General features: G+C 34.2%; 1 protein-coding gene across 6 annotated transcripts in view; it reads right to left on the reverse strand.

Moving 5' to 3' along the window:
- Window positions 1–25,420, reverse strand: part of LOC123536290 (glyoxylate/hydroxypyruvate reductase A-like) — a 41,669-nt gene that overhangs the window by 15,458 nt on the left and 791 nt on the right. Inside the window, exons 1-11 of one of the 6 annotated variants that reach the window (XM_045319341.2) lie at window positions 22,708–22,865; window positions 12,751–12,879; window positions 11,644–11,681; window positions 10,713–10,855; window positions 10,061–10,137; window positions 9,304–9,400; window positions 5,045–5,165; window positions 4,271–4,338; window positions 3,318–3,447; window positions 2,369–2,491; window positions 309–2,083 (exon numbers count right to left, since the gene is read on the reverse strand). In XM_045319341.2, coding sequence (XP_045175276.2) covers window positions 2,393–2,491; window positions 3,318–3,447; window positions 4,271–4,338; window positions 5,045–5,165; window positions 9,304–9,400; window positions 10,061–10,137; window positions 10,713–10,855; window positions 11,644–11,681; window positions 12,751–12,879; window positions 22,708–22,831 — 1,026 coding nt within the window. In that variant the 5' untranslated portion in view covers window positions 22,832–22,865 and the 3' untranslated portion in view covers window positions 309–2,083; window positions 2,369–2,392. Of the gene's footprint in view, window positions 1–308; window positions 2,084–2,368; window positions 2,492–3,317; window positions 3,448–4,270; window positions 4,339–5,044; window positions 5,166–9,303; window positions 9,401–10,060; window positions 10,138–10,712; window positions 10,856–11,643; window positions 11,682–12,750; window positions 12,880–13,755; window positions 13,909–19,893; window positions 20,115–22,707; window positions 22,866–25,420 lie in introns of those variants that run through there. The other 5 variants (XM_053529253.1, XM_045319342.2, XM_045319339.2 and 2 more) reach the window with 5 other exon arrangements.

The raw sequence follows: 25,420 nt of genomic DNA on the forward strand, positions 1-25,420 counted from the left end.
TGACGGGAAACACCAGTTTGAAGCCGCCGCCGCCACCGCAGCCGCCGCCGCCCGCCCGCCCGACCGACATCTACCCCAATCTAATAACTCAGGTTTTCGTTGAAAACCTGGTTAAAAATGTATAGCGAACAGGCTGATATTGGTATGCACTGTTCACAAAGGCCAAACCACTTGCCACAAGCTGGCTAAAGGTTAATTTGGTATCACATTTGGAACAGGGTACTTGATTTCTAATAATGTCAATTTGAATGAATAATGAGACGGGAACTGTTTCGAAAAGCATATGAAATATTCAACAACACTAAAGATATTTTCTTACTTTTATTTTTTGTTTAAAGTATAAATCCAATCCTTGTCAGAAGTATTTTAAATGCGTATTTTATTAAACACTACAGAACTATCGATAAGTTCGACTTGAATGGTAGGTATGGACACTCTAGACTACATAACAAAATGTTGAGATAAACATGTCTTATTATCGAACAATCGTGAAGTTCCACTTGAATGTCTTAACTACACAACAAAATATTGAAATGTAAGTGTATACATCAATATATAACTATCGATAAGTTACACTTGAATGCTGGGCATAAGCATATATTCCCAACTAAACAACAACATGTTGAGATACACATGTTACTTCACTGTTGAATTCTTACTATACACCAAACTAATGTGTTAACATTTTACTTCACTATGATCGAACAATGGAGAAGTTCCACTTGTAAACAGCAAAATGTTGCGATATACACGTTCACCGCACTGATGAACTATTAATAAGCTCCACTTTAATACTAGGCATGGGCACTTCTTACTACACAGCACAATGTGGAGATATACGAGTACATGTTACTTCGAGAAGTTCCGCTTGAACGGCTTAACTACACAGCAAAATGTGGAGATATACATGTATACCTCAATACTGAACGATCGATAAGTTTTCGTTGAATACTAGGCATAGAAATTCCTTTCCACACACCAACAATTTGATATACATTGAGATATACAGTATATATCCCCTCTAAACGTTCAAATTGACTGACAGACATTTTCTACTACATAAGAACATAGGAACATGTTGTAATATATTCCTCACCAAGTAAACGCGACGTTCCCGTTTTGAAATTGAAATCCCCCGAATTTTTCTTACAATGTAGATTTTAATGAAACTTCTCACAGTCGTAAATAAACATATAACCTATTATATTGTGAAATAAAATGTATAGGTCCGTGTGCTTGTTTTTTGAAATATTTGCCCATGATTAAGTGATTCGCACATTTCAAGCTGGTTTCAAGCCATAATTTTGAATTATTTAACGTGTCAGCTGTTTTAATATCATATTCTAACTTTAGAAAGACAGTTACGTTGCCACTGTAATAAATTTACTCACGGGTAGTCGTTAATTCATAAAATGATTTTCATTTCCGGACGCCGAATCCAGGCTTTAATCTACGTTATCCGGTTAAACGACGTTACGCCATCACTTCCAGTTTACCAAACGTGCAGAACTACCTTAAATACATTACCTGATAAGTGAGATATCTCGTTCACCAGACGGATGTAGCACGTACCACTTTCTTCAAGAATAACACCGAAACTAGCTTCTTAATTTAGAAGGTTTTGCGGTTAAATAAACGATTTTATGTGAAAAATATGAAGATATACCTTCATTACATATACAGGCAATGAAAAAGTAAAGGATATTTGTTAAAGTTATTAATATGATATTTCAATACATGATAAGATCCGTCTATAGGTCTATTGAAAGTTAATAAATGCCCGGATATCTTTTGAAACCAGATCAAATTTAAAGACAGGTCCATTCACAATTGCCAACATTAGGCATCTGATAAACTGATCATTGCACACATCTCACTGTCAATCAAACGTACACTCAGCTGAATCTGATAATTGTGTGCGATTTATTGTGCAATATTTCGGAGGTACATTGTTTCTGGAATGAAGTTTCATGGTATTTCTAGTGCAAATTTTCTTGTCATTGCTTAATCCTTGTGTTTAAACCGCTTCACTTGATATTTAGGAGTACAGACATGTCTGTACAATTTCATCACCATAAAAAATCTGAAAAAAATCAAACTCTGTCATTTGTATATGAATATAACGTACGTGCTGACATAAACGTAATAAGATCATATTAAATAAAAATATGTATCGTCATACTGGTATAAAGGATAGGCGAATAACGGATAACAGAATAAAATACAAAAGAAATTTCTCAGTAATGTTCTTTATTTTCTAACTTTTTAAATGAATAGACTTTCAATACCATATAATTATGACATAAAACATGCAGCACTTGACACTGGGATATCTAAATGTTTCACTATAAAAGCCTTTAGTGTGTACCATAATTCCTTAAATGTTGTAGTGTTAATAGCCTTGCGACCAGTCTAAAACTCCTTTTAGTGGCCGACCTTCAACGAAACGTTTAAAGTTATCCACAAAACGATCCATTATCTTGTCGATGTGCTGAAAAAAAAGACAAATGATTATCAAAGTTAATTATTAAAAGAAAATGTCTGCAGAGATTCTTTATGAATTTAATTATAACTCTCTTCGACAACATTACGACTCACGACATATGAAGTCAAGTGAATAATACTGAGGTTACATTTTTGCAGTTCAACTGGATGACAAACAGATGCATATAAAAAGTAGTAGTAAACAACGTACAGGATATAATTATTATAACAAAACGTCGTATTGAGTTATATGCGAGGTCGTAAACACTTTTTGAACTCTATAAGTGAATTTTCTTGGTAATGATTCAACAGTGACGTCGTAATTTACGTCATCATGACGTCATAACGATCTGAAGGCATACACAAGTAAAGATCATAATACAAATTCTCTGCATTTTTTGATAAATAATTGATTCACCAACAGGTTATGAGATGATATATTACTAGTTTATGAATACTGAACTCCATTAGGCTATTCTCTTCGTTCGGGTTACGAACTGAAACAGACTATGGACCAAAGTCTAAAAATAGCTATTCAATAGATTTGATTTTTTTGCGAATTTTGCGTGGTTAAAATCGAAAGAAAAATGCTTTCCTTTAGCTTTATCACGAAATCAAACTTCAGAATGAGGAAAATTGGAAAATTAAATCACTCGGGCTATGCCCTCTTGACTTACTTATTACGCATCCGAACTCTTATTTCGTTTTCTGATAAAACATGTGGATACACTTATTATTTCTTAAATATATAGCACAAACTTGTATTAACTGAGACACCGAAGTGTGATGAATATGACGAAATGGGAATGTAATTCAAAAGATGAGTAACTCACAGAAGTATCCGCAGACCAGCCGGAAACATGAGGGGTCACTGTAACTCCAGGGTGGCTCCATAGGGGACTGGACGCTGGCAAAGGCTCCTTGCGAAATACGTCAAGGACAGCACCGCTGAGCCATCCATTACTGAAATTTAAAATATGAAATTGAAGAAATTTAACAAATATTTGTCAAGTATGAACACCATATTATTATTGAAACAAATAACAAGAAGGACAAACGTTAAATACGAAAATTCATTATCAGAGGAAGCAGCCTTCACAGAACGAAACTTTACAGCAGTATCTTTATAGATGTGTCAATGACTGACATGTGCAGAAATATACATAAACAATTTGAAAGTAAATTAATCAGATAGCAATGTCAAAACAAATAAATTGAAAAAAACAATATTTAATCTTAATACCTGTTTCACTGAAAACTTAATAGGTAAGCAGATCATTTGGAAGCATAGATTGCAACTAAGCAAAATACAATCAGACGCGGTACGATCGAATCTTTTTATGAAAGATAATTAGCAAATTCCCGTCTTTATTTAGATATTCAAGTCAAGATCGCTAAATTTTAGCCTTTGTCATTTAAATGCTAAATTTTTAATTCTTGATACTGAAAATACAGTTTTCCAAAACACCATGCTTCAATTTTTTACCAAATGAATGAATAAATGTTTCTATAATTTTTCAGTACAAGAGCGTTTATCAAAGACGGTATGTCAGCTTTTCTTCAGAGGTAAAAATTTATGTCTGTTTTGGAGAGTGTTTATAATTACTGGCATAGGTCTTGGAAATCTCTTACACGGAAACTCAATTATCACAAAGGACCAGAGATTACAACGCTTAGTCTAATTACAAGAAACTTTTGCTGTGAGACTTGCACATTCATCTAATATAAAAGTGTACATTTTGATTCTGATCATATATTGATATTGAAGCCGTTGTTTGAAACCTACTCAAGTGCAGCCACAATACTCTGTTCATCTACAACATCTCCACGTCCTACATTGATGAAAACACTTTTCTGAAATAATCTTAAAAATACAACGCTTGCAAAAAATATAGTAAAGCTCCTTTCATTTAATGGTTTTACATTTGAAGTAAGGATTGTTTCCTGTTATGACGACCGTAACACATGTTTTATTGTTGGTATTATCAGTTTATCAAATAATTCAGCTAGAATAGTGATTTACCATAATTTGTTATTTCCTGTTTTTATATAAAAGTTCAGAAATTACTTTTCCAATAAAAAGAATAAATAAGGCGTAGTACGGTAACCCCGGACTTTACTCGTAAAGCACGATCTTTGATATTTTTTCTCACGACGTGTAACTTCTATGGCACCGCCACAAAATGTCAATGACAATGCATGTACAAGTAAATACATGTTTCAAAACACTTGAGATTATTTGATAGATATATTACTATTTTGTTGTCTAATTTTTAATCTTAAATATAAAATACATAGAAGTGACAGGTTATATCAGAATATAGTCAATAAATATGTCCTTAAATGGTCGTTGTGAAAAACATGCTTATTAACATTACTTGAAACTGGCGTCAAGCTCCGTTAAGACGGACAGTGTTATGATACTTAGTGTACGCTAAAGTAAAACATTTTTTAAAGTATTACTTTTCATAGAATGACAATTTAATAGAAATATATGAGCATTGCATTGTAATCTTCGATCACATTGTAGCTATTTAATCTATTTTCTACACTACAATACCTTATGTCTGCAACTTTTCAAAACATCTCCAGACAGCATATCTCTAGTCTGTGGCGTGCTGGGTAAAATATTGCAAATATAATCGCAGTTCTCTAGAAGATCATTTAGTCTATCAGGTGTTCTGAAATAAAACCATATTGTATGATTGTCAGAACTGGTGAAACTTCTTTAATAAAAAACTGAAAATGAAACTGTAAAATTTGATTAAACGCCTATTTTTATACAATGACATATTCCACGGCGTTGTACATAATAATAATAATAACAACACTATTAATAACGACAATACTTACAATAATAATAATAATCAAACTAACAGCCTTATTTTAACAAACAGTCATCACCGCACCCCTCCCCTTGAGGTCACTTTACCCCTATTGCGTCTACCAGTGCTTAAAGAATTATATGGTACGCCCAGACGGGCTGCATATAGAGGTTCAAACCCCCGGTAAATGGTGCCATCATATACTATTTAAAAAAGAAATACTACACACTACCCTACCCATAGGGCCTGTACCAACAAGTGTTTTTAATTAAACAAACATTGGAAATATAAATGTTCAAATGTAAAACCTTTTACAAAAATTTAAAGTCACCTGCTGTTATCGCATAATAAACAGTCATCAAAAAATTTAAAACAATGCCACACAATCTCTAAAATACAGTGTTTTAAAAAAGGTTTTGAATGTGTCAAGTGATTTACTTTTGCGTAGTTCTAATGGCAGTTCATTCCAAAATTTTGGACCTACAGGAACTTCTATCATTGAATGGTTTGCTCTTGTTGTATGGAACAACATAACGACATTCAAAATTTTCTGACGATCTCAAACCTTGCTTACCAGGAGTATACTCTGTAAGCAATTCTGTTAAATACGTAGGTGTTCTGCCAGTGTGACAGCTATAAAGAAAGAAATTATCTTGAACTCAATTCTTGCTTTCACGGGCAACCAAAGTAAGTTATACAATGCTTGTTTAGAACTGTCAAATTTCCTCCTGTTAAGGACAAGTTTTGCGCACATGTTTTGAATACGTTACATCTTATGCACCTTTCAATTAGCTACATCATATAGTATGACATTGCAATAATCCAGATGTGAAATAAGTAGAGACAAAACTAAAATTTCAGTGGCTGCTTTTGTTAAATATTTTCGGATGTTCTTAATTTGTAGTAATTCAACATGGCTGTACGGCATTTGCGATTTACATGATCTTTAAAGTTCAAGGTTTCGTCAAGAAATGCACCGAGATATCTAATTGTGCTTTCACGTTTGACATCATCACCAGCAATGTTAATTGAATTTGAAAACATTTGTTCAATTGAGGTCTGCTACCAAACATAATAAATTCAGTTTTGCAAGTGTTCATTTTCAGTTTGTTTATATTCATCCAGTCATTGATTATAACTGCGCACCTTTCAAGGTCTCCGATCGCTTGTGATTCTATGGAAACAGACGTAGGACGAAAGCTTTTACTATATGATCATCAGCAAAACCGTAGACTGATATGGATTTTGGAATGACATACAAAGGAGTTCCAACATAGGTGAGATACAGCCACGGACCATGGCAACTGCCTTGGGGCACACTGCATTCAAGATGGCCGTCTGATGAATATACATTGTTAATTATATTAATCTTACAAGTACGAGGCCTTAAATAGGAGTCTACCTATTGAAGATGTATCACAGACACCATATTGTGCTTTTAGGAGATCTAGAAGAATGTCGTGGTCGACAGAGCCAAATGCCCCACTTAAGTCAATCACAATAAGGGCCGAGACTTCCTTTTTCTCCATACCACTTAGAAGATCATTGACTTTTTGATCAATATAAACAGATTTTTCTGTAAAAAGACGAGGTGAATGTTAACGCAGTCGGTACAATTATCGGAACACATCAAATGTTTCAAAAAGAAAGAAAACTGAACCGTTCTGTCATGTGTACTGCAGAGTGCATTTTCTGATGACCGACCAGTTTAAACCAAGTAATTCTTTGTTTAACCACGTCTTGTTCCGCTTTTGTCGTTGTTTATATATATATCATTTTCGCTTTTAAAATTGCATTAAACATACGTATATTTTCTTGTAACTGCTATGTGCTATGTCACATTGCACTTCCTTTCGAAAACAGAAGTAGACAAAATTAGGTACTGATAATTTATGTGGAGCACTATATACCGAAAGTGATAAACAAGTGCTGAATAAGCAGGTATGTTGACGTGTAAGTCAATAACAGTTGATTCATTTTGATATAAATCAAATGTCAACAGTGTGGGTAACGCTTTTGAGATATTTTTACATATCTTATTGACAAAAGCTATGGTTTTTAGCTCAAGTGAGCAATGCTCAAGTGAGTTTTTGTGTTCGCTTGATGTCCGGCGTCCTCCGTCTGTCGTCTGTCTATCAACATTTAGCTTGTGTATGCGATAGAGGCTGTATTTTTCAACTGATCTTCGTGAAATTCGGTCACAATGATTACATTGATAAAATCTAGGAAGACTTTGAAAATGGGTCATATGGAGTCAAAAACTAGGTCACTAGGTCAAATCAAAGAAAAATCTTGTGTATGCGATAGGGCCTGTATTTTTCAATTAATTTTCATGGATTTTGGTCAGAATAATAATTTTGATAAAATCTAGGTCGAGTTTGAAAATTGGTCATCTTGGGTCAAAAACTAGGTCACTAGGGCAAATCAAAGAAAAACCTTGTGTATGTGATAGACGCTGTATTTTTCAATTAATCTTCATGAATTTTGGTCAGAATGATTATCTTGATGAAATCTAGGATGAGATTGAAAATGCGTCATCTAGGGTTAAAACCTAGGTCACTAGGTCAAATCAAAGAAAAACCTTGTGTATGCGATAGAGGCTGTATTTTTCAACTGATCTTCATGAAATTTTGGTCAGAATGATAACTTTTATAAAATCTAAACTGAGTTCGAATATGGGTTACTTCGGGTCAAAAACTAGGTCACTAGGTCAAAGCTAAGAAAAACCTTGTGTATGCGATAGAGGTTGTATTTTTCAATTAATCTTCATGAATTTTCGCCAGAATAATTGTATTGATGAAATCTTGGTAAAGATTGAATATGGATTATCTGGGTTCAAAAATTAGGTCACTAGTGCAAATCAAAGAAAAACCTTGTGTATGCGATAGAGGCTGTATTTTTCAATTGTTCTTTCTGAAATTAAGTCAGAATGATAACCTTAATGAAATCTAGGCTGAGTTTAAAAATGGGTCATCTGGTCTCAAAAACTAGTTCACTAGGTTAAATCAAAGAAAACCTTTGTGTATGCATTAGAGGCTATATGTTTCAATTGATCTTCCTGAAAGTCAGAATAATTGCCTTGATGAAATCTAGGTCAAGTTTGAATATGGGTCATCTGGGGTCAAAAAGTAGGTCACTAGGTCAAATCAAATAAAAACCTTGTGTATGCAATAGAGGCTGTACTTTTCAATTGATCTTCATTAAATTTGGCCAGAATGATTGCCTTGATAAAATCTAGTTGAAGTTCGAATATGGGTCATTTGGGGTCAAAAAGTAGATCATTAGGTCAAATCAAAGAAAAACCTTATGTATGCGATAGAGGCTGTATTTTTCAATTATTGATCTTCATGAAATTTGGTCAGAATGATTGTTTTGATGAAATCTAGGTCAAATGCGAATATGGGTCATCTGGGGTCAAAAAGAAGGTCACTAGATCAAATCAAAGGAATACCTTGTGTATGCGATAGAGGCTGTATTTTTCAGTTGATCTTCCTGACATTAAGTCAGAATGATTCTCTTGATGAAATCTAGGTAGAATTTGAATATGGGTTATCTAGGGTCAAAAAGTAGGTAACTAAGTTATATCAAAGAAAAACCTCGTGTATGCGATAGAAGCTGTATTTTTCAATTGATCTTCATGAAATTTGATCAGAATGATAGCCTTGATGTAATCTAGGTTAAGTTCGAATATGGGTCATCTGGGGTTAAAATCTAGGTCTCTAGGTCAAATCAAAGAAAATACTTTTTTATACTCAAGATTTTTGCTCCAATTTTAATGATAACTGTCAGAATATTTTTTTCACTAGGTCAAACATGTTAACACTGTTATGGCGTGTTATGGTGTGTTTCTCAGGTGAGCGACCTAGGGCCATCTTGGCCCTCTTGTTTTTGAATATATGAAATTTCCAAAAACGTTATGGAATGTCCTATTTTTTTTTCTAAAATTTCGAAAATGGTGACATACATCTAGAGGCGTTCAGTTTAAAGTACTTACCTGTATACGTCAACATGTGAGCAACTGTTTTCAGGCAAACGTTCCTTTCTTGTTAGTCCCCATACCGTCATTCCGAAATCCTTACAGATTTTAGCGACTGAAATCAAAACATTAAACGACTGAAATTAGTATATAGGAGGCGTTAAAGAATTTATTTTAAAGATGCCATGACGGCTTGCATTACCGTATTATAATACAAGAGCTCGTAGAACACGAAAACCCACCCCTTGATGCATTCAGTAACTGCATAAGGAACAAAATGTCAAGTTTGAAGATCTTGGGCAAAAACATTCTTGAGTTATTATGTGAAATCTGTTTTATTTTTCAAGTCATCGTCCGGAAACGGTTTAACTGTTCCTTTAACTGTCGCCTCGACTTTTGACCAACTAATTTGCTGGTCATATATCTCCCTATCAATTTTCATAACCCTAGGCTCAAGCGTTTTTAAGTTATCATCCGGAAACCGATTGATGTACGGACAAACCGGAAAACCGACATCAGCAAAACAATATACACCTTCTTCTTTCAAGGCGGCATGATAAAAAGCACACGCAATATATTTTGATATAGAAATGTTCCTTTTTTGCATTTGTCCAAACACTGACAGGTCATTGACCCCTGGGACAAGCATTAAACTAAGAATGAAGTTCGGCATGACAAAATGACAAAAGTATACATGAAAAGCCTCATTCAAGCAAGTTGCATTCAAAGAATCCGGCCGCCCATACAACCTGTGTGTAACAGGATTTCAACTTACGATGTTGGCCAATTTCCCCAACACCGAGAATACCAATGGTAAGAGAAGAGAGTCCTCGACTGTGAGCATAAATCATTCTGAAAAGTAAATAAACAACTGGTTGCTTATTTATAAATATAGATTGAAGGCTTGTTTTTCATATCTCTTAAGAAAATGCAATCTTCAATCTTTTCTATTGTTTCATCAGAGCAATAAGCTCAAGTGATGTATCCCATACCATTAGCATCATTGCAACTGTCTCTTTATTAGTAAGAGTTAAACCTCATACTGACATAATTATGGATCATATGGCAACTGTCCAGCCTTTTATGATAGAGCAAGACCCCAGATTTGCATCCGGGCATTATTTCTGGCACGTTCAATCACCACCTATCTTCCTTGAGATAGTTGGATGGCTTTCTCAAATGAAAGATCGGGGTGTCAAACCGACTGCGGTGATAGGCAAGTGATAATTTTCAGAAAAATGAAGATAAGAGCATTTAAGAAGTGTACAATATACTGGTAAATTTCTGTATTTCAACATCAACTGTCCAAGAGATATTCTGTTGCCACAACACCAACCTTGAAAATGTACCTTTGCCAGTAAGTCAAAACAGAGGAAATAACGACCTCCACAACAATTATACAAAACTAATGAGCAATTTGAACATACTGCTCCCATTTAGATCTTTGTTGTGAGTCCCTGGCCTTGAAGAAGCTTCTTTCGTTTGCAATGATGTAGCCTATGATATAATCCGTGATAAGTGAAGCGTTCAGTGAACCTGATGTTTTCGTGAGTGTAAACTTCGGAAATGGCTGTAAGGATGATGGGGAAAAAATGTTATTATCGATACAAAATGAAAAGAATATATATATGAGCCGCGCCATGAGAAAATCAACATAGTGGCTTTGCGACCAGCATGGATCCAGACCAGCCTGCGCATCCGCGCAGTCTGGTCAGGATCCATGCTGTTCGCTAACAGTTTCTCCAATTGCAATAGGCTTTGAAAGCGAACAGCATGGATTCTGGATCCATGCTGGTCGCAAACCCACTATGTTGGTTTTCTCATGACACGGCTAATATATCAAAATAATTGTACATGAGTAAAAAGCAAGATAAACAAACATATATCTTTCTAAGAGCTATGTAAGATAGCCCTTACAGTCTTTTCTTTGAACTATCACACATTCCTGAATTAACAATTTGTTTCACATTGTAAAAAGAATGCTCTTATTATTGATAAATTCCGAATGAATTGCAAGGCATTTATCTGAAAACAGACAGTCCGTCCACATAGCTCAACAAAGAGAGCGCTGATGTACGGATCGCAGGGTCTTGAATTCAATCTCCGGACGAGGCGTACGTTCTCCATTACGACTGATAAAAGACGTCGTGTCTGAAATCATTCGTCCTCAACCTCTTATTCATGCGAGGAAGTTGGTAGTTACTTACTCAAAACTGGTTGGTTCTTGTACAGAATCAAGGAATTCATTTAAGGTCAATTGCCCACAGTTACATTTGGAAAACGACGCTAAACCAGAAACAAATCAGAAAGCAGATTAAGCTTGATTTACAGGTGTTGCATGATAAAAAAAGACAGTACCTCATCTTTTTCAAATGAATCCATGAGGATATCAACACCTGCAAATAGAAATGTGAATAAAATTTTGATGTAACTACAACATTTAACATTTGTATCACATTCAATCTTTATTTTTTTCTTAATAGTTTAAGACAGGTAGTTTTTGGTCCCTGTCTTATTTTGTTTGTTTTCTTTTATTTCGTTAAATATTAAACGGCTGAGGTTCATTATCTGAGACATTTCCAAATATGATTCTTAACATAGTATGAAAAATGTATTATGATAAAATAATGCATTTTTGAGTATGGATTTAAATGTGTATTTTGCTGAAACACATTGTAAAATTATATTCTAAACTATGTAATTTTAACGTCCCCGACCCCTATCATACCAGTTACGGAGATACCCCAAGGGCCTCAAAGATGAAAAACCTTTTATTTTCTATGTTGTTGAGCTTAACGTTACGCTTCTACTGGCTTCCGCGTAGAACCACCGATCTTCCATAGACAAGATGGATGGCTTCCTCATATGACATTACATCAAACGTATTATTTCGTCCAGATAACTTGAAAGTTGTTCCAATCTTTACCAACTGATGTACCAGAAATCAGGAATTTCAAGTTGACTTTAAAGGTATGATCTTGATTCTCACTTTTTAGACAAAAGAGAAATTTACGGATTATTGTATTGCATTTGTATTTGTTAAATCACTAATAATTCAAGAAATATTGACTCAACAGGTAATATTCGTATCGATTTAAATTCCTGATTTTGTTTTCTCAAGCACTACATACTTTGTCAATAAATAGATTATAATACCTGTTACAAACACCTTTAATTTTTATTTTAAGTGTTTTATTTTGTTTATTTTGAAGCCGTTTTTTTTGTCCCAGCATTGGTGGTTCAATATAGGAATTAGTTATAATAGAATTTCCAGACTGCTTTTGATTATGTTTAAGCATTGCTAGGTCATGACATATTTATTTGACAGTATCTATTATATACTGTTACTCATTCGGATATTTCATATTACATATACACTTGTTCACGCTCGCATAGATCAAAATATTAATTGAAGAACGCTTCTGTATGTTTTATCGAAACGAGTCATTCATTTTATGCACCCACCGTTCCATGCCGTGTGAACCCATTTCAGGTTAACTAAATTCTTTCGGTATTTAGCTATCACTGGTGTATCTGCAAAGAGTATCTCTATTTTGCTAGCGACGGCCTCGTCTTCAAGCTCAGGCACTTCATCTATAAAAGACAAAACGACTAGAGAGGTACTTTAGAAAAAAGCTAACTGTTCAATACATGTATGTGTTATCAAGACGCATGTACAAATCTCTTTCAAACATATTTCAATAATAGCATGCCAGACACTTGTCAAAAAACATAAAACGACTTTAATAAATATTTTACACACGTGTACAAGTGTTTGTGGTGTGGGGGATGTTCTACCTTTTATAACCTCTTATTAACAGACTAATTCAAAGCAAATCTGCTATTCTTTTACTTGCATTTTATGCCTCTAAAGGACCTTCTTAAAGATATGATTGCACCTTTATGATGCCAAACTGAATTACCTATTTAGTAAATCGAAACTGCATCTGTTATTTTGATTCAAAAGATAACTACCGTAGATGTTTCGTGTGCTTTCGCTATTATTATCTTTAAAGAATTCAGTTCTAACAGATGTGTTGTGTTACTTAAATTATTATCAGCAATTGTTGAACGACAAACACCTTTAAACTGATTTTTAAATCGAAATTCTTGTGTTCCTGGTTACTAACCATTGTCAGACAGATTAACAAACACCTGTAACTGACTATATTGCTTTAAAAAGAAGAGCAAAAATGAAAAGTAAGTTAACAGTCTTTTGTATATGTTTCACCTTTAAACACGTGACGTTATTAAATAACATTGCATGTATTTGTTACACTTAAAATACAAAATGTATAAAAACAAATAAAAGCAAAACCACTATTGAAAACTACGCAAAAATGAAACTTTAATTTCCTTATCTGACAATTAAAAAATCAAAGGTTAATTCCTTATAAAATCTAACAAGAAAACCCTTATTATAATTGCTGTGTGAAGAAGACCCGTTCCACTCCAGTATTCACTACTTACCAGGATATTCTCCTTTCCCGCTAATGTCCAATACTATCACCTTGCAATTTATAACATTCTCAATAAAAATCTGAATATTTGGAACCCATACACTGGCAACAAAAATGTTCATCATTTTACTGATACCAATTAAACAACATGTGACTACAGTCATATGAACAACTTAGATATTTAATTCGCTGTTTGATATGCAGCCACACGTCATTTTAAGAGCTAAAGATATGTGTATAAACATTTAAAGCGCTTCGTAGTAAAATTAAATAGGAAACTAATGGAGTTTGTTGCGATAGCATTTCTTAAAACATGTTCTCGCAAATTGGGCAGCCGAATATATGATTTTATGTGCCTAAATAGTATTTCACCTAATCGCATCGGTCAAACTGAATATGTACTAGTAAAAAAGGGAAATACTTCTCTCTGAAACAGTGTAATAATTCCCTGGCACTAATAGTAAAACTGCTGAAAGTACCTACACTCTGCGAAAGTAGACTTACTTTAAAAACTTGGTATTCTATTGCACAGCTTGTGTGATCCTTTTTTTTTTCAGGAAAGTTAAAAAATCCACCTTGATATTATAAATTTTCACACACTTGCCAAACACCGAAACTTCTGTTATCGGTACACAAGGTAGTAGTGTATAATCGAGGCTCATTTCGTAAGAACAGAACAGAATCATAAATTAAATATAAGTTAACATAAATTCGCATCGCATCTACTTAATTTGTTGCTGTGATAAACTTTACCTGTTTGACATCCTTGTTTCAAAAAAATATTTGGAGACTTTGCGGTGTTTATTTTGATAGCATAGATATATGCTTAATATGTATCGGTGTATTCTATGAATAAACAGTACAGGAATGCCTTTTCGCATAAAGTTGTCAGACAAAATATGAAATAATAAAAAAATAAATGGCGCATGAAAATGAATTCACCTTTGTTACTGGTAATCGAAACAGAAGACTGGTATAAATTTATTCTTAAATATATTCCATGAAAAGGTCGGAAAGGTATAAAAGACAAAAATTTCAAATTTCAAATTATGTACAATTACTACAAATGGTTTATGTAAACATAAAATTAACATGTGTTTTTGTATTAATAGCACTATGTACAGAAAAATGTTTCTTGCATACCAGACGGGGATTTCCGGTATTTTTACCGGTGCTGGAAAAATCCATCTTACACCCCGGGGTGTAAGATGACCCTCGTGCTGTAAATGACGTATTACGAACTACATATATCTAGAAGATTTATGTAGTAATTTATATTTTATTTAAAAAACGGAATAAAAATTCAATACCTTGACAGTTCCTATTGGTTCCTGGTAGTATATTTCTCGATTCAAATCCCGTTATTTTATCAAAAATTCATAACGTTACGCTGCGACTGATAAAACAAAACCGGAACTAAACATTGTTATTTGTTTTGAAACGTCATGACGTCTTTCCTACGGACGTTGGTTTCCCGCGCTTTGTTTAAATACACTGCTATAAGAAATAGTTCTAAAAAGAAAGCCGTTCGATTGATTTTATTTTTGTTATTATTTCTTGAAATCGGTATGCAAGAAAAAGATTCTGTCACTTGTTATAGGTGCAGATGGAGATATCCGGCTCTCGGGTAACTGTTTAGGCGGTAACTCGGCAGGGAGCCTCGTTACCGCCTAAACAGTTACCCTCGAGGCCGGATATTCCCATCTGCACCTACAACCAGTGAAAGAATCTTATATTCTTGCATACCAGACGGGGTTTTCCGGTATTTTTACCAGTGCTGGAAAAATCCATCTTACACCCCGGGGTGTAAGATGACTCTCGTGCTTTAAATGACGTATTACGAAACTACATATATTTTAGAAGATTTATGTAGTTATTTGTATATTTATTTCGAAAAACGGAATAACAATCAAATACCTTGCAGTTCCTCTTTGTTCCTGATAGTATATTCTCGATTCAAAACACGTTAATTTTTCAAAATATTCATAACGTTACGCTGGAACTGAATAAAACAAAACCGGAACTAAACATGTTATTGTCTTTGAAACGTCATGACGTCTTTCCTGTTTACGGACGTTGATTTCCCGCTATTTGTTTAAATACGCTGCTATAAGAAAAAGTTCTAAAAAGAAAGCCGTTCGACTGATTTTATTTTTATTATTATATCTTGATACGGTATGCAAGAAAAAGATTCTGTCACTGGTTATAGGTGCAGATGGAATAATCCGGCTCTCGGGTAATGTTTTAGGCGGTAACTCGGTAGGAACCTCGTTACCGCCTAAACAATTACCCTCGAGGCCGGAAATTCCCATCTGCACCTATATCCGGTGAAAGAATCTTATAGTACTACCATTTAAAATCTCGAAGTTGTTAATAAATATTACATTTATTTATGACTGTAGCTCTACATTCACAATTAATTTATATATTTAGAAAACATAAAAGTACATTTGATGAGGATTTAGTAAATAGCTTAAGATAAAATATTTCAATGAAAGATTGGCATTGGACATCTTTAAGAGATTATGAATATCAAAATGATATATCAATATATACAAACAGGAGTTTGAGTTTACTTTCCAAGATGAAGGGCTAAATGGAAGAATGTTTTCTAGGATATTCTCCCCTTATCAAGAAATGAATTTTAATAACTGCGAACAAAGGTGTAAATATTGTGTACCACTTGGCAATAATTTTGTATTAGGTTTAGATATTGAGTAAAGAATGTTTTGTGCTGTATACTTGTGGGATGTCCCATGTATTGCCAATATGATCAGTCACCTATACATCGACCTATCTTGCATTTATAGACTTATCTTGGGGTTTATATTCTGTTTGATATTTAACTACTGAAGCATAAGTCGACATGTTATACTAACACTTTTATACTAGCATTTGGTTTCTTATTTTTGTTTCTTTTCACGCTACAATGAGTTTTGAGTTATGTTCAGGTGTATTGGCTTTTTGGGATACGCATTACGCGTTGAGTGTAGTACATAAACGGAGCCACTCCGGTTCGTTTCATATTAAAAATGTTAAATAAGTCGTATAGAAATAAAACTTTACTCCAAAAGGAAGAATTCTAACATAATATCTGCCTAGTGCGGAAAGAAGCTCAAGTATACCATCACAAGCAGGCAATTGTCAAAATGTTATGGAAAACAGAAAGCAAAAGTTAAAAAAAAAAGAAATCTGAATTTGTAAAGAATTAATCAGCATAATATAACAATATAAAATGCCATCCTGCCAGAAAAAAAAAAACAATTTAAAACCAAACATTTCAAAACTGAAGATGACCATGATGCATTTATTTTAACAAGAGGGCTTAATCTTCCAACTATTTACAGATATGGTAAAGTGATCACGCCTTCTAGCGGCCCTGCTTTTTGACAAATTGTTTCATTTAAAACAATGCTGATAGATTGTCGCCCAGGAAACATTTAACTGATTTGACTTTGTTCAAAGCCAGATCTGTAGTTTAGTAGGCGATGCTGTTTGCAGCCTTTTCGTATTTTTAAAATATGGTCACCACGTTTTGAGAAAATTTGGGAAGAAATAGCAATCTTGGTGACGTATTACTCAAGAAGCACTTTTGGATGGAACTATTTCAAAATTGATCCGTTACTTTGTAACAAAAAATGTTTTTCCCATTACATTTTTGTAGATATATGTATTTTGGAGTGACTACGCCCCAGCCCCCTGGTGGTAAAGTTTATTTTTATGAGTTGTAAAAATTGTAAATGATCTTGGAACAGAGTCAAACAAAAAGATTTCTGTTGTTCTGTTGTTCTGTTGTTTAATTTGGAAAATGACAAGTGATTTAAAAATTTCTGAAATAAAGATTAAGAAAGTCCTTTATTCCGTTACTATTGCAATCAGATGTTTGCATTGAATTAATGTCTTTGAATAACTTTTGTATATGACCATTCAGTGATCATCCAGTCCATGTTTCATCAACGTTCACTAAATGATTTCAAAAAGACTGTCTGAAGAATGGTGTGGACGGACGTACGACTAACGGACGAACGTAAAATGTGTGACACTCGGTGAGTGATCATAACCTTCAACCCCGAGCACTTCGTGCTTAGGAGAGGTGAAAACTGACGCGACTAACCAAACTAAATGAAAACTCTACGGCATATTACAAGATATGAGCCGTGCCATGAGAAAACCAACATAGTGGCTTTGCGACCAGCATGGATACAGACAAGACTGCGCATCCGCGCAGTCTGGTCAGGATCCATGCTGTTCGCTTTCAAAGCCTATTGCAATTAGAGAATCTGTTAGCGAACAGCATTGATCCTGACCAGACTGCGCGAGTCTGGTCTGGATACATGCTGGTCGCAAAGCCGCTATGTTGGTTTTCTCATGGCACGGCTCAATTATGTTAAGGAGATAGTATATCTTAACATCTGTATGTGCGTATGCCCAACCGAGAGCTTTCGTGACGATTTACGACAACGTTCACGACAAAATAAATGTGTTTGTATATTTATTCTTCTGAAAATAAAACTATTATTATTTCATTAACCTGTCTCTCATCTGATGCTTAATGGTTTAATAATGCTGAAATAATGAACAAATTCAGAACAGAAACCGTACTAAACATTGTTGCCTTAAAATGACGTCATCAATGTCATGACGTTACGTGTCAGTTACCGCGCAAAATTACTAGTTTTTATCTCAAAGTACGTAATTCTGAGCATTCTTTTTTATTTTGAACTATTTTTGAAGAGCCATTATTTATGGAAATATTATTTATGAGTCTTTTTTCGCTCTGAATAATGATCAATATTTTGCAGCTCTTAGGTACAATGTAAATATATAAAAACGTTATGCAAAATATAAAAAAAATGGATGATGGTAACCGATGTTATTTGGTTTATAGGTGGGTGAAAGGTTACTTATTACTGCCATTTTCAAATAAAAAATGTGCAGTTTGATTTGCAGTACTTATTTTTCCATTTCCATTGCTTATTTGGTATATATGTATACTAAAACTGTGCTCTATAATTGTTCAAATTTCAGTAGGAAATATTGATTTTTTTAATTAAATTAATGTTACCATGGAAACGAATCCCGTAACCTATATATCTCAATGTACAATTCAAAGGTATTGACACTGGTCTATTTAAGGAACACAGCTTCAGCATTTTATCTGTATTTCAACACTATCCATGAGAATAATAATTGTCAGCAATGTTTTTTCCATAAAAATGTCAGACGAGAGGTACTGCTGTAAGTTTTTTAAGCTTTGAAATTTGTTTTAAAAAAAAAGAAAAAAAAAGACGAACATATTACTTACTTTAGCCATAAAATGTTTTGAAGCTACATTAAACGAGAAAGATAATTTTATTTAATATTTTTCTAAGAAACCGCGATAAAAAGCAAGATATAAGATATTTTAAACATATCCAATGTCATGGTTACTTTAAACGTTAAGATAAATAGGGTACCATGTTAAGTGTTCGTTATTCTGCTAATAATATTACCCTAATACTCCATGTTGATCATTAACAGAATGGCACTGAAGCTGTCAAAAAACCCGTTATCATACATAATTGTTTAAGAATGACAGAAAATGTGTTATCATGGTAACACGAGCCCTGCGATATATACATTTTAAGCTTATTTAAGAAAGCTAACGGGCATACTAATAAAATTATCAACTACGCAGATTTCTACGAATAACAGTGAAACCCAAATACACTAAAACGTGTTAAGTATCAAGTATTTTCCTTCTCCTTTCAATATAAATTGCCTTTTGATGGGCATGCACTTCAGATCTGGATAAAAAATTGTACTTGATGGGACAGAAATAAACTTGAGATTGTAGCAGCTAAAACATTGAATTACACGAAAAACAATAAATTGCTACGGTTAAACAAATTCTGAATTGACCCATATTAAAAGGTATACTACCTCCTTAAGCCTATAGCATGTTTTTGTTTTTTTTTCTGTTAAATTGTGCCGTTTGAAAGAACAACATATTTGTAATTGATTTGAAAAATGATCACACGTGTCATCCACTACTTGCGCATTTTCAAACTTTATAGTATACTGCCTCCTTAAAATAATTAACCTATATAATATTTAAAAAAAAATCACTTAAATGATTTGACAACTATTAAAAATCATCAATACTTACAATCGTAGAAGGTAAGACCTTGCTTTTGAAGAAAAACTAACTTGGTCTCGATCGGTAGAGCTTGTGCAATTTTTAATCTGATTTGTTCCAGGACAAATGTTGCTATGTAAACAATCATATTGTTTTTTTAAAAAATCCCAAACACACAGTCGGCTTGTTTGTTTATTTAAAAACACCACGGAACATTTAACGTATATCTATGACTTATAAATACTGCCTTCGAAGCTTTATTCATGTCAAGACAACACATTAACTGTAACATACATTTTCGGGTTGAATAGCTATCTAGGTTTTATTTAAATATGCCTAAGCATGCATACGTTCATGTAACATTTCTCTTTCTTGCCAAACATATATCTGTATTTCTTTATTCCCACTGTCACTGATATGTAATACAGAATGAAAACTTGAGTTTTTGTTCAATTCCATTGTTATCTGTGTTTCCCTTCCCCATTCCATTGTCTTTCGTTTGTCTTCATTTCTTTCTTCGATCATTTTCATTTACATACACGTCTTCATTTAAGTCAAAGCTAACATCTCATAAATCAAGTCTTACATTTGAGCCGTGCCATGGGAAAACCAACATAGTGGGTGTGCGACCAGCATGGATCCAGACCAGCCTGCGCATCCGCGCAGTCTTGTCAGGCTCCATGCTGTTCGCTTTTAAAGCCTATTGGAATTGAAGAAACTGTTAGCGAACAGCATGGATCCTGACCAGACTGCGCGGATGCGCAGGCTGGTCTGGATCCATGCTGGTCGCACACCCACTATGTTGGTTTTCTCATGGCACGGCTCATTTGTGTTTCCACATTGAATTCACTAAACCTGCTGAATAAAAATGGCACAATCATGCTCGGCAGGATGTTGCACTCTATTATGAAAAAGTCACACATATCAGAATTTCTATTGTGTAAACTATCTGATTGTATAAATGACGTAAGTTTGTCTTTGCATCTTAATGAAGAAAGGTGGCCGTTGAATATAATGATAGTAACTACTTTTATCAAGTAATTAAATAAATGATTACAAAATTAATATTTGGGCAACATCAGTATGTTAAACTGGTTAAAAGGTAAATACAATTTGTAACCCGCGGATCAAAGCTCTAGACCCTCTTATGTGACAAAAAACTCGAGGTTCCAAGAAGAAAATAAAAAGAGTTTTGATCGCTCCCGAACAAGACGACGGAAGGCAGTTTCTGCAGAAATTCGCACTTCTGTAATTTGCAGCTTACTTTAGAAATACTGTTTTAATTGCTAAAATGCTGTGATTTTCTAATCAAAATTGCAAAGAAGCAATTGAGAGACAGTTAGTTTAAGAGGGATTTCCAAGTCCATATTTCCTCAATTATTAAGCAGTAAAGAACGTGCAGAAGATAGGTGATATTTGTTATTTTTCAGAAATACAATATCTGTCCGTCACTGCAGTGGGAGACAACAGATATCTCTTTGCATTGACGGTTGTGAAAATTAACGTATATTCTGTTTAATACATGGTCAAAATAAGACCGATATTTCATGAGAATAAACGTCATTATTGAATTGTCCAACTAAAGTTATGTACAGTCAGCCAGAATATATCTATTTTAACAGTCACCCTCAAACAACACAAACGACAAAATACTACCAAAACACTGCCAATGTGGAGTTGACTATCAATAAACAAATAGTTGGGCAGTGTAGTATGATATTTATTTCACTGATTTCTTCATGTAATTCATTCAAAAGCATGTAATATCAAAGCCTTGAAATGTCTGATGGTTGCGGGTTTTTGGTAGATTTATTTTCTGTTTAAATGCCAGTCTATGAATATACTTGAATGAGAAACAAATACAAATTTAATGTGCCTCATATCTAAGATGAACTCTGCCTGACCCAGCTTCGAAATATACCGCCACCGATAAGGGAGACAATTCAATATTTTCACGAAGGCAGAGCACACTGAAAAGGGAAAAAAATCCTTTACATATTTTTTTCGAAACTGCATCTGTCCTGCATAAACTTTTGATATGTCAGGATATACCTGCCGTCAGATAAAGTTTTGTGATAATAATTAACTATAGTACGATTGTTAAGGAAGCTTCAAAGGGTCATTTGAACCACCCTCGCGTCTGCTACACAGGTGTTACATTAGAACGTGTGGGCGTGACCCCAACTGGGCTCGAACCAACTAACCGGAGTTGAGTGGCCAACTCATTGACAACTCAGAAAACTTAAGTTAATATTCTGAAGTCTTGTTAAAGTCCAAAACAAAGTGTTAATGAGTACGTGCCCTGGCATATTTGAAACTTACTTACATTGTACACAGTACAAAGGCGTTCCCTTTAAAAGATCGTATTCATTGCTATAGTAAAGTTAATAGCGCTGATGACGTCGTTCGGACCTGACGGTATTGGCGAAATGCTGCTTCTCGTCTACCAATGTACTTTTGAATTATAGATCAGGGGTCAACCTATGTATAAAAGGTCCATTGGCGTAGGAGCGATCTCAACGTTGGGGAGGGGGTGGGAAGCAATGGGAGACCGGTTAGCAAAACCTGTCCATATATTTTCTCTGAAAATTGTTTGACAACCAAAAACATAAAATAAACATTCTTCCCCTTATTGACAATAAATATCACACAAAACAAAATCCTTACATCTAAATGCTGTGTCAAATTGGCTTTTTTTTTCCCTTTATCTATGGTTATTTTTACAAAAATCAGTTTTGGGGTCAAAAGTGAAATTTTGGGATGGGTGATGGCCCCAGCCCCTCCCGCTGCGTCTACGCGTATGAGGTCATAAGGTACTTACAGTGATACAGCTAAAATACTTACACTCTGTGAAAGTAATCCGTCTTATTTTAATAAAGACAAACGTGGTATCCTTTGGTAGAGCTTGCACAATTTTTACTTTTACTTTTTCCAGAAAAGTTGATACATATACAGTTACTTCATCCATTTTTATACCTTCGCCAAACACCTAAACTTTTGTTATATTATCGGTGCATAATCGAGGGTCATGTAATAAGGACAGAACAGAATGATTAGTATATCAGTGTTTTGTTGTACATTATGCACAACGTTTAAAATAAAAATGAGGAAACCTAAATTCAAAACGCATCTATAGAATTCTTAAATGATTGAACTTTGACTGTATTTAATGTGTACAACCCTTCACCATTGCTTCGAAAACAAATGATGAGAGATTGTACAGGGTTAATCTTAATGGCATCGATATGTATTCTAGGAATCAATAGTAAAGAAATATAACGCATTTTCGCATATAGTTGCCAGACAGAATAAGAAATCATCAAAAAAAACAAGTAACATAGCGTTTAGAATAAATTCGCCTTACTGTCTATGATATAAAAATCGTAAAAAAATAATGATAGCGTGAATCAACATTGTGATAAGCTATATAATTGCGCTCATAGTATGACCCTGTCCTGGCAAAGTCCACTTGAGCCGGATACAGCTACTGTTAAATATGACAGTCATAATAAATTGATGATAAAGATCTACATGTTCTTAATGGAAGTATCTTTTTTCTTTGAATAATTAAAAGAGTGAGAAATTTATTTTTGAGTGAAACAGTTGGAGACAGTATGTATAGACTGGCTGTAGTGACAATTGTTGGCTTCACGTTGATTCCCTTATTTTATGATTAATTATATATAAGTTTATTTTTGTCTGTTTTGTTTGTGTTGGTCTTAATGTCGCCCTGACACAATTAAAGGTCATAAGCCGACTTCCAGCTTTAATAGTAAATTAAGACTCCAGGTGTCCCTCTGTGAATTATTTCATCACGAGCGGGCGCCTGGGTAGAACCACCTATCTTCCATAAGCCAGCTGGATGGCTCCCTCACATGAAGAATTCAACGCCCCGAGTGGGATTCGAGCCCACATATTTTATTTGCCAGTGATTTTAAGTCGGCGAATTCAGTTTCGTATAAGTTTAAAAATTCCTTTACTACAAAAGCAATATCATTTACAGGTCTAAAAATGTTAAACGTTCATTGTTTCTAACAGAAAGCATTTTCAATTTATTTGTAAAATTATTTTGACATATCAAAGAATCTTTGATATAAACTAAGTTAATTAACAATTAAAATAAAACAATCGTTTTTGCAACACATTCAGTGGAATATGTCACTTAATGCCTGTCTTAGATTCCATTTCTTCAAAACATCATGCATATAACTGAAATGAGCCGTGCCATGAGAAAACCAACATAGTGGAATGCGACCAGCATGGATCCAGACCAGCCTGCGCATCCGCGCAGTCTGGTCAGGATCCATGCTGTTCGTTAACAGTTTCTCCAATTCCAATAGGCTTTAAAAGCGAACAGCATGGAGCCTGACCAGACTGCGCGGATGCGCAGGCTGGTCTGGATCCATGCTGGTCGCAAACCCACTATGTTGGTTTTCCCATGGTGCGGCTCAAATAAGCTTTCTATAGTACTAAATACATAATTGTGCAGATATGTATATCAGAGTCACTTCCACAAGGTACTGTAATTGACCACACACTGCTATTTACCTCCGGGATAACTCTTATTATAGTATGCCAATAAGAAGCAGCAAGGCTCAGACTAACGTATTTCATTTACCCCTTTAAAGAAATGAAATGCTTACTTATTGAATGGCCCCTGTATCATCAATATGACCAGTCACGTACATGCTATAACATATGCATTAACTTATCATACAATTCTACACTTATACCGAGGTCAATGATTATGTAAGTCACCGCGTACTGTATAATGAACAAACACGTCTTTTAATTTTTATCGTTGAGTTTAAACATATTTTATTCATTTACAATTTAGTAGTTAAGGAATTGGCAGCTTTCGGCATTCTTCTTCTTATCTAAAGGCAATGTAATGTTTTGAGTATTGATCTTTCTAAGCATTTAAACTACTCAGATTGAAAGAACTATATAAACTTTAACACAAAATTGCACGATATATATAAGACCCAGTATAACCCTTTGATAGAGGTAGAGTAAGGTAAAAGCGGACATCATCTTTTTCAAGTCCAGGCTTATGTAAATTTCATGCATATTAATGCGCTTATTTTTTAACTTCTGTGCTGAATAATAAGCAAATTACATTTCCATAATGATTATTTACACAGATGTTGCCATTAGGCAACAACAGCGTATGTCAGAGGTTTGGTTAATGATTATGATCTTTGTATGTTAAGGTCAAAATACAAAAACAATTTAGCAACAAACAAATTTTGCTAAAGGTATGAGGTTGTAAATGTAACGACAATACAGATTTACAATCAATACATCAAGAAAGTACAAGCTGTCTCCAACAGATGTACCTTCTTTTATTGTGTCTCAAGGTTTATAATCTTTGGTGTTAATTTTCAGTATGTTTCTTACTACATTTTGTGTCTTACTTCCGTTCTTACTAAGGATTCTGAAGTGTAACGATTGTATGCGATTTCAGCAATAAAATGTTTTCATATTTCCTTCGTCTTCGATCAGACACCCGTAATTCCAGTACGGTATTCAAAATACGTTTATATCAACACATTAT

The sequence above is a fragment of the Mercenaria mercenaria genome, chromosome 17, assembly GCF_021730395.1.
Source record: "Mercenaria mercenaria strain notata chromosome 17, MADL_Memer_1, whole genome shotgun sequence".
Taxonomy (NCBI): Eukaryota; Metazoa; Mollusca; class Bivalvia; order Venerida; family Veneridae; genus Mercenaria; species Mercenaria mercenaria.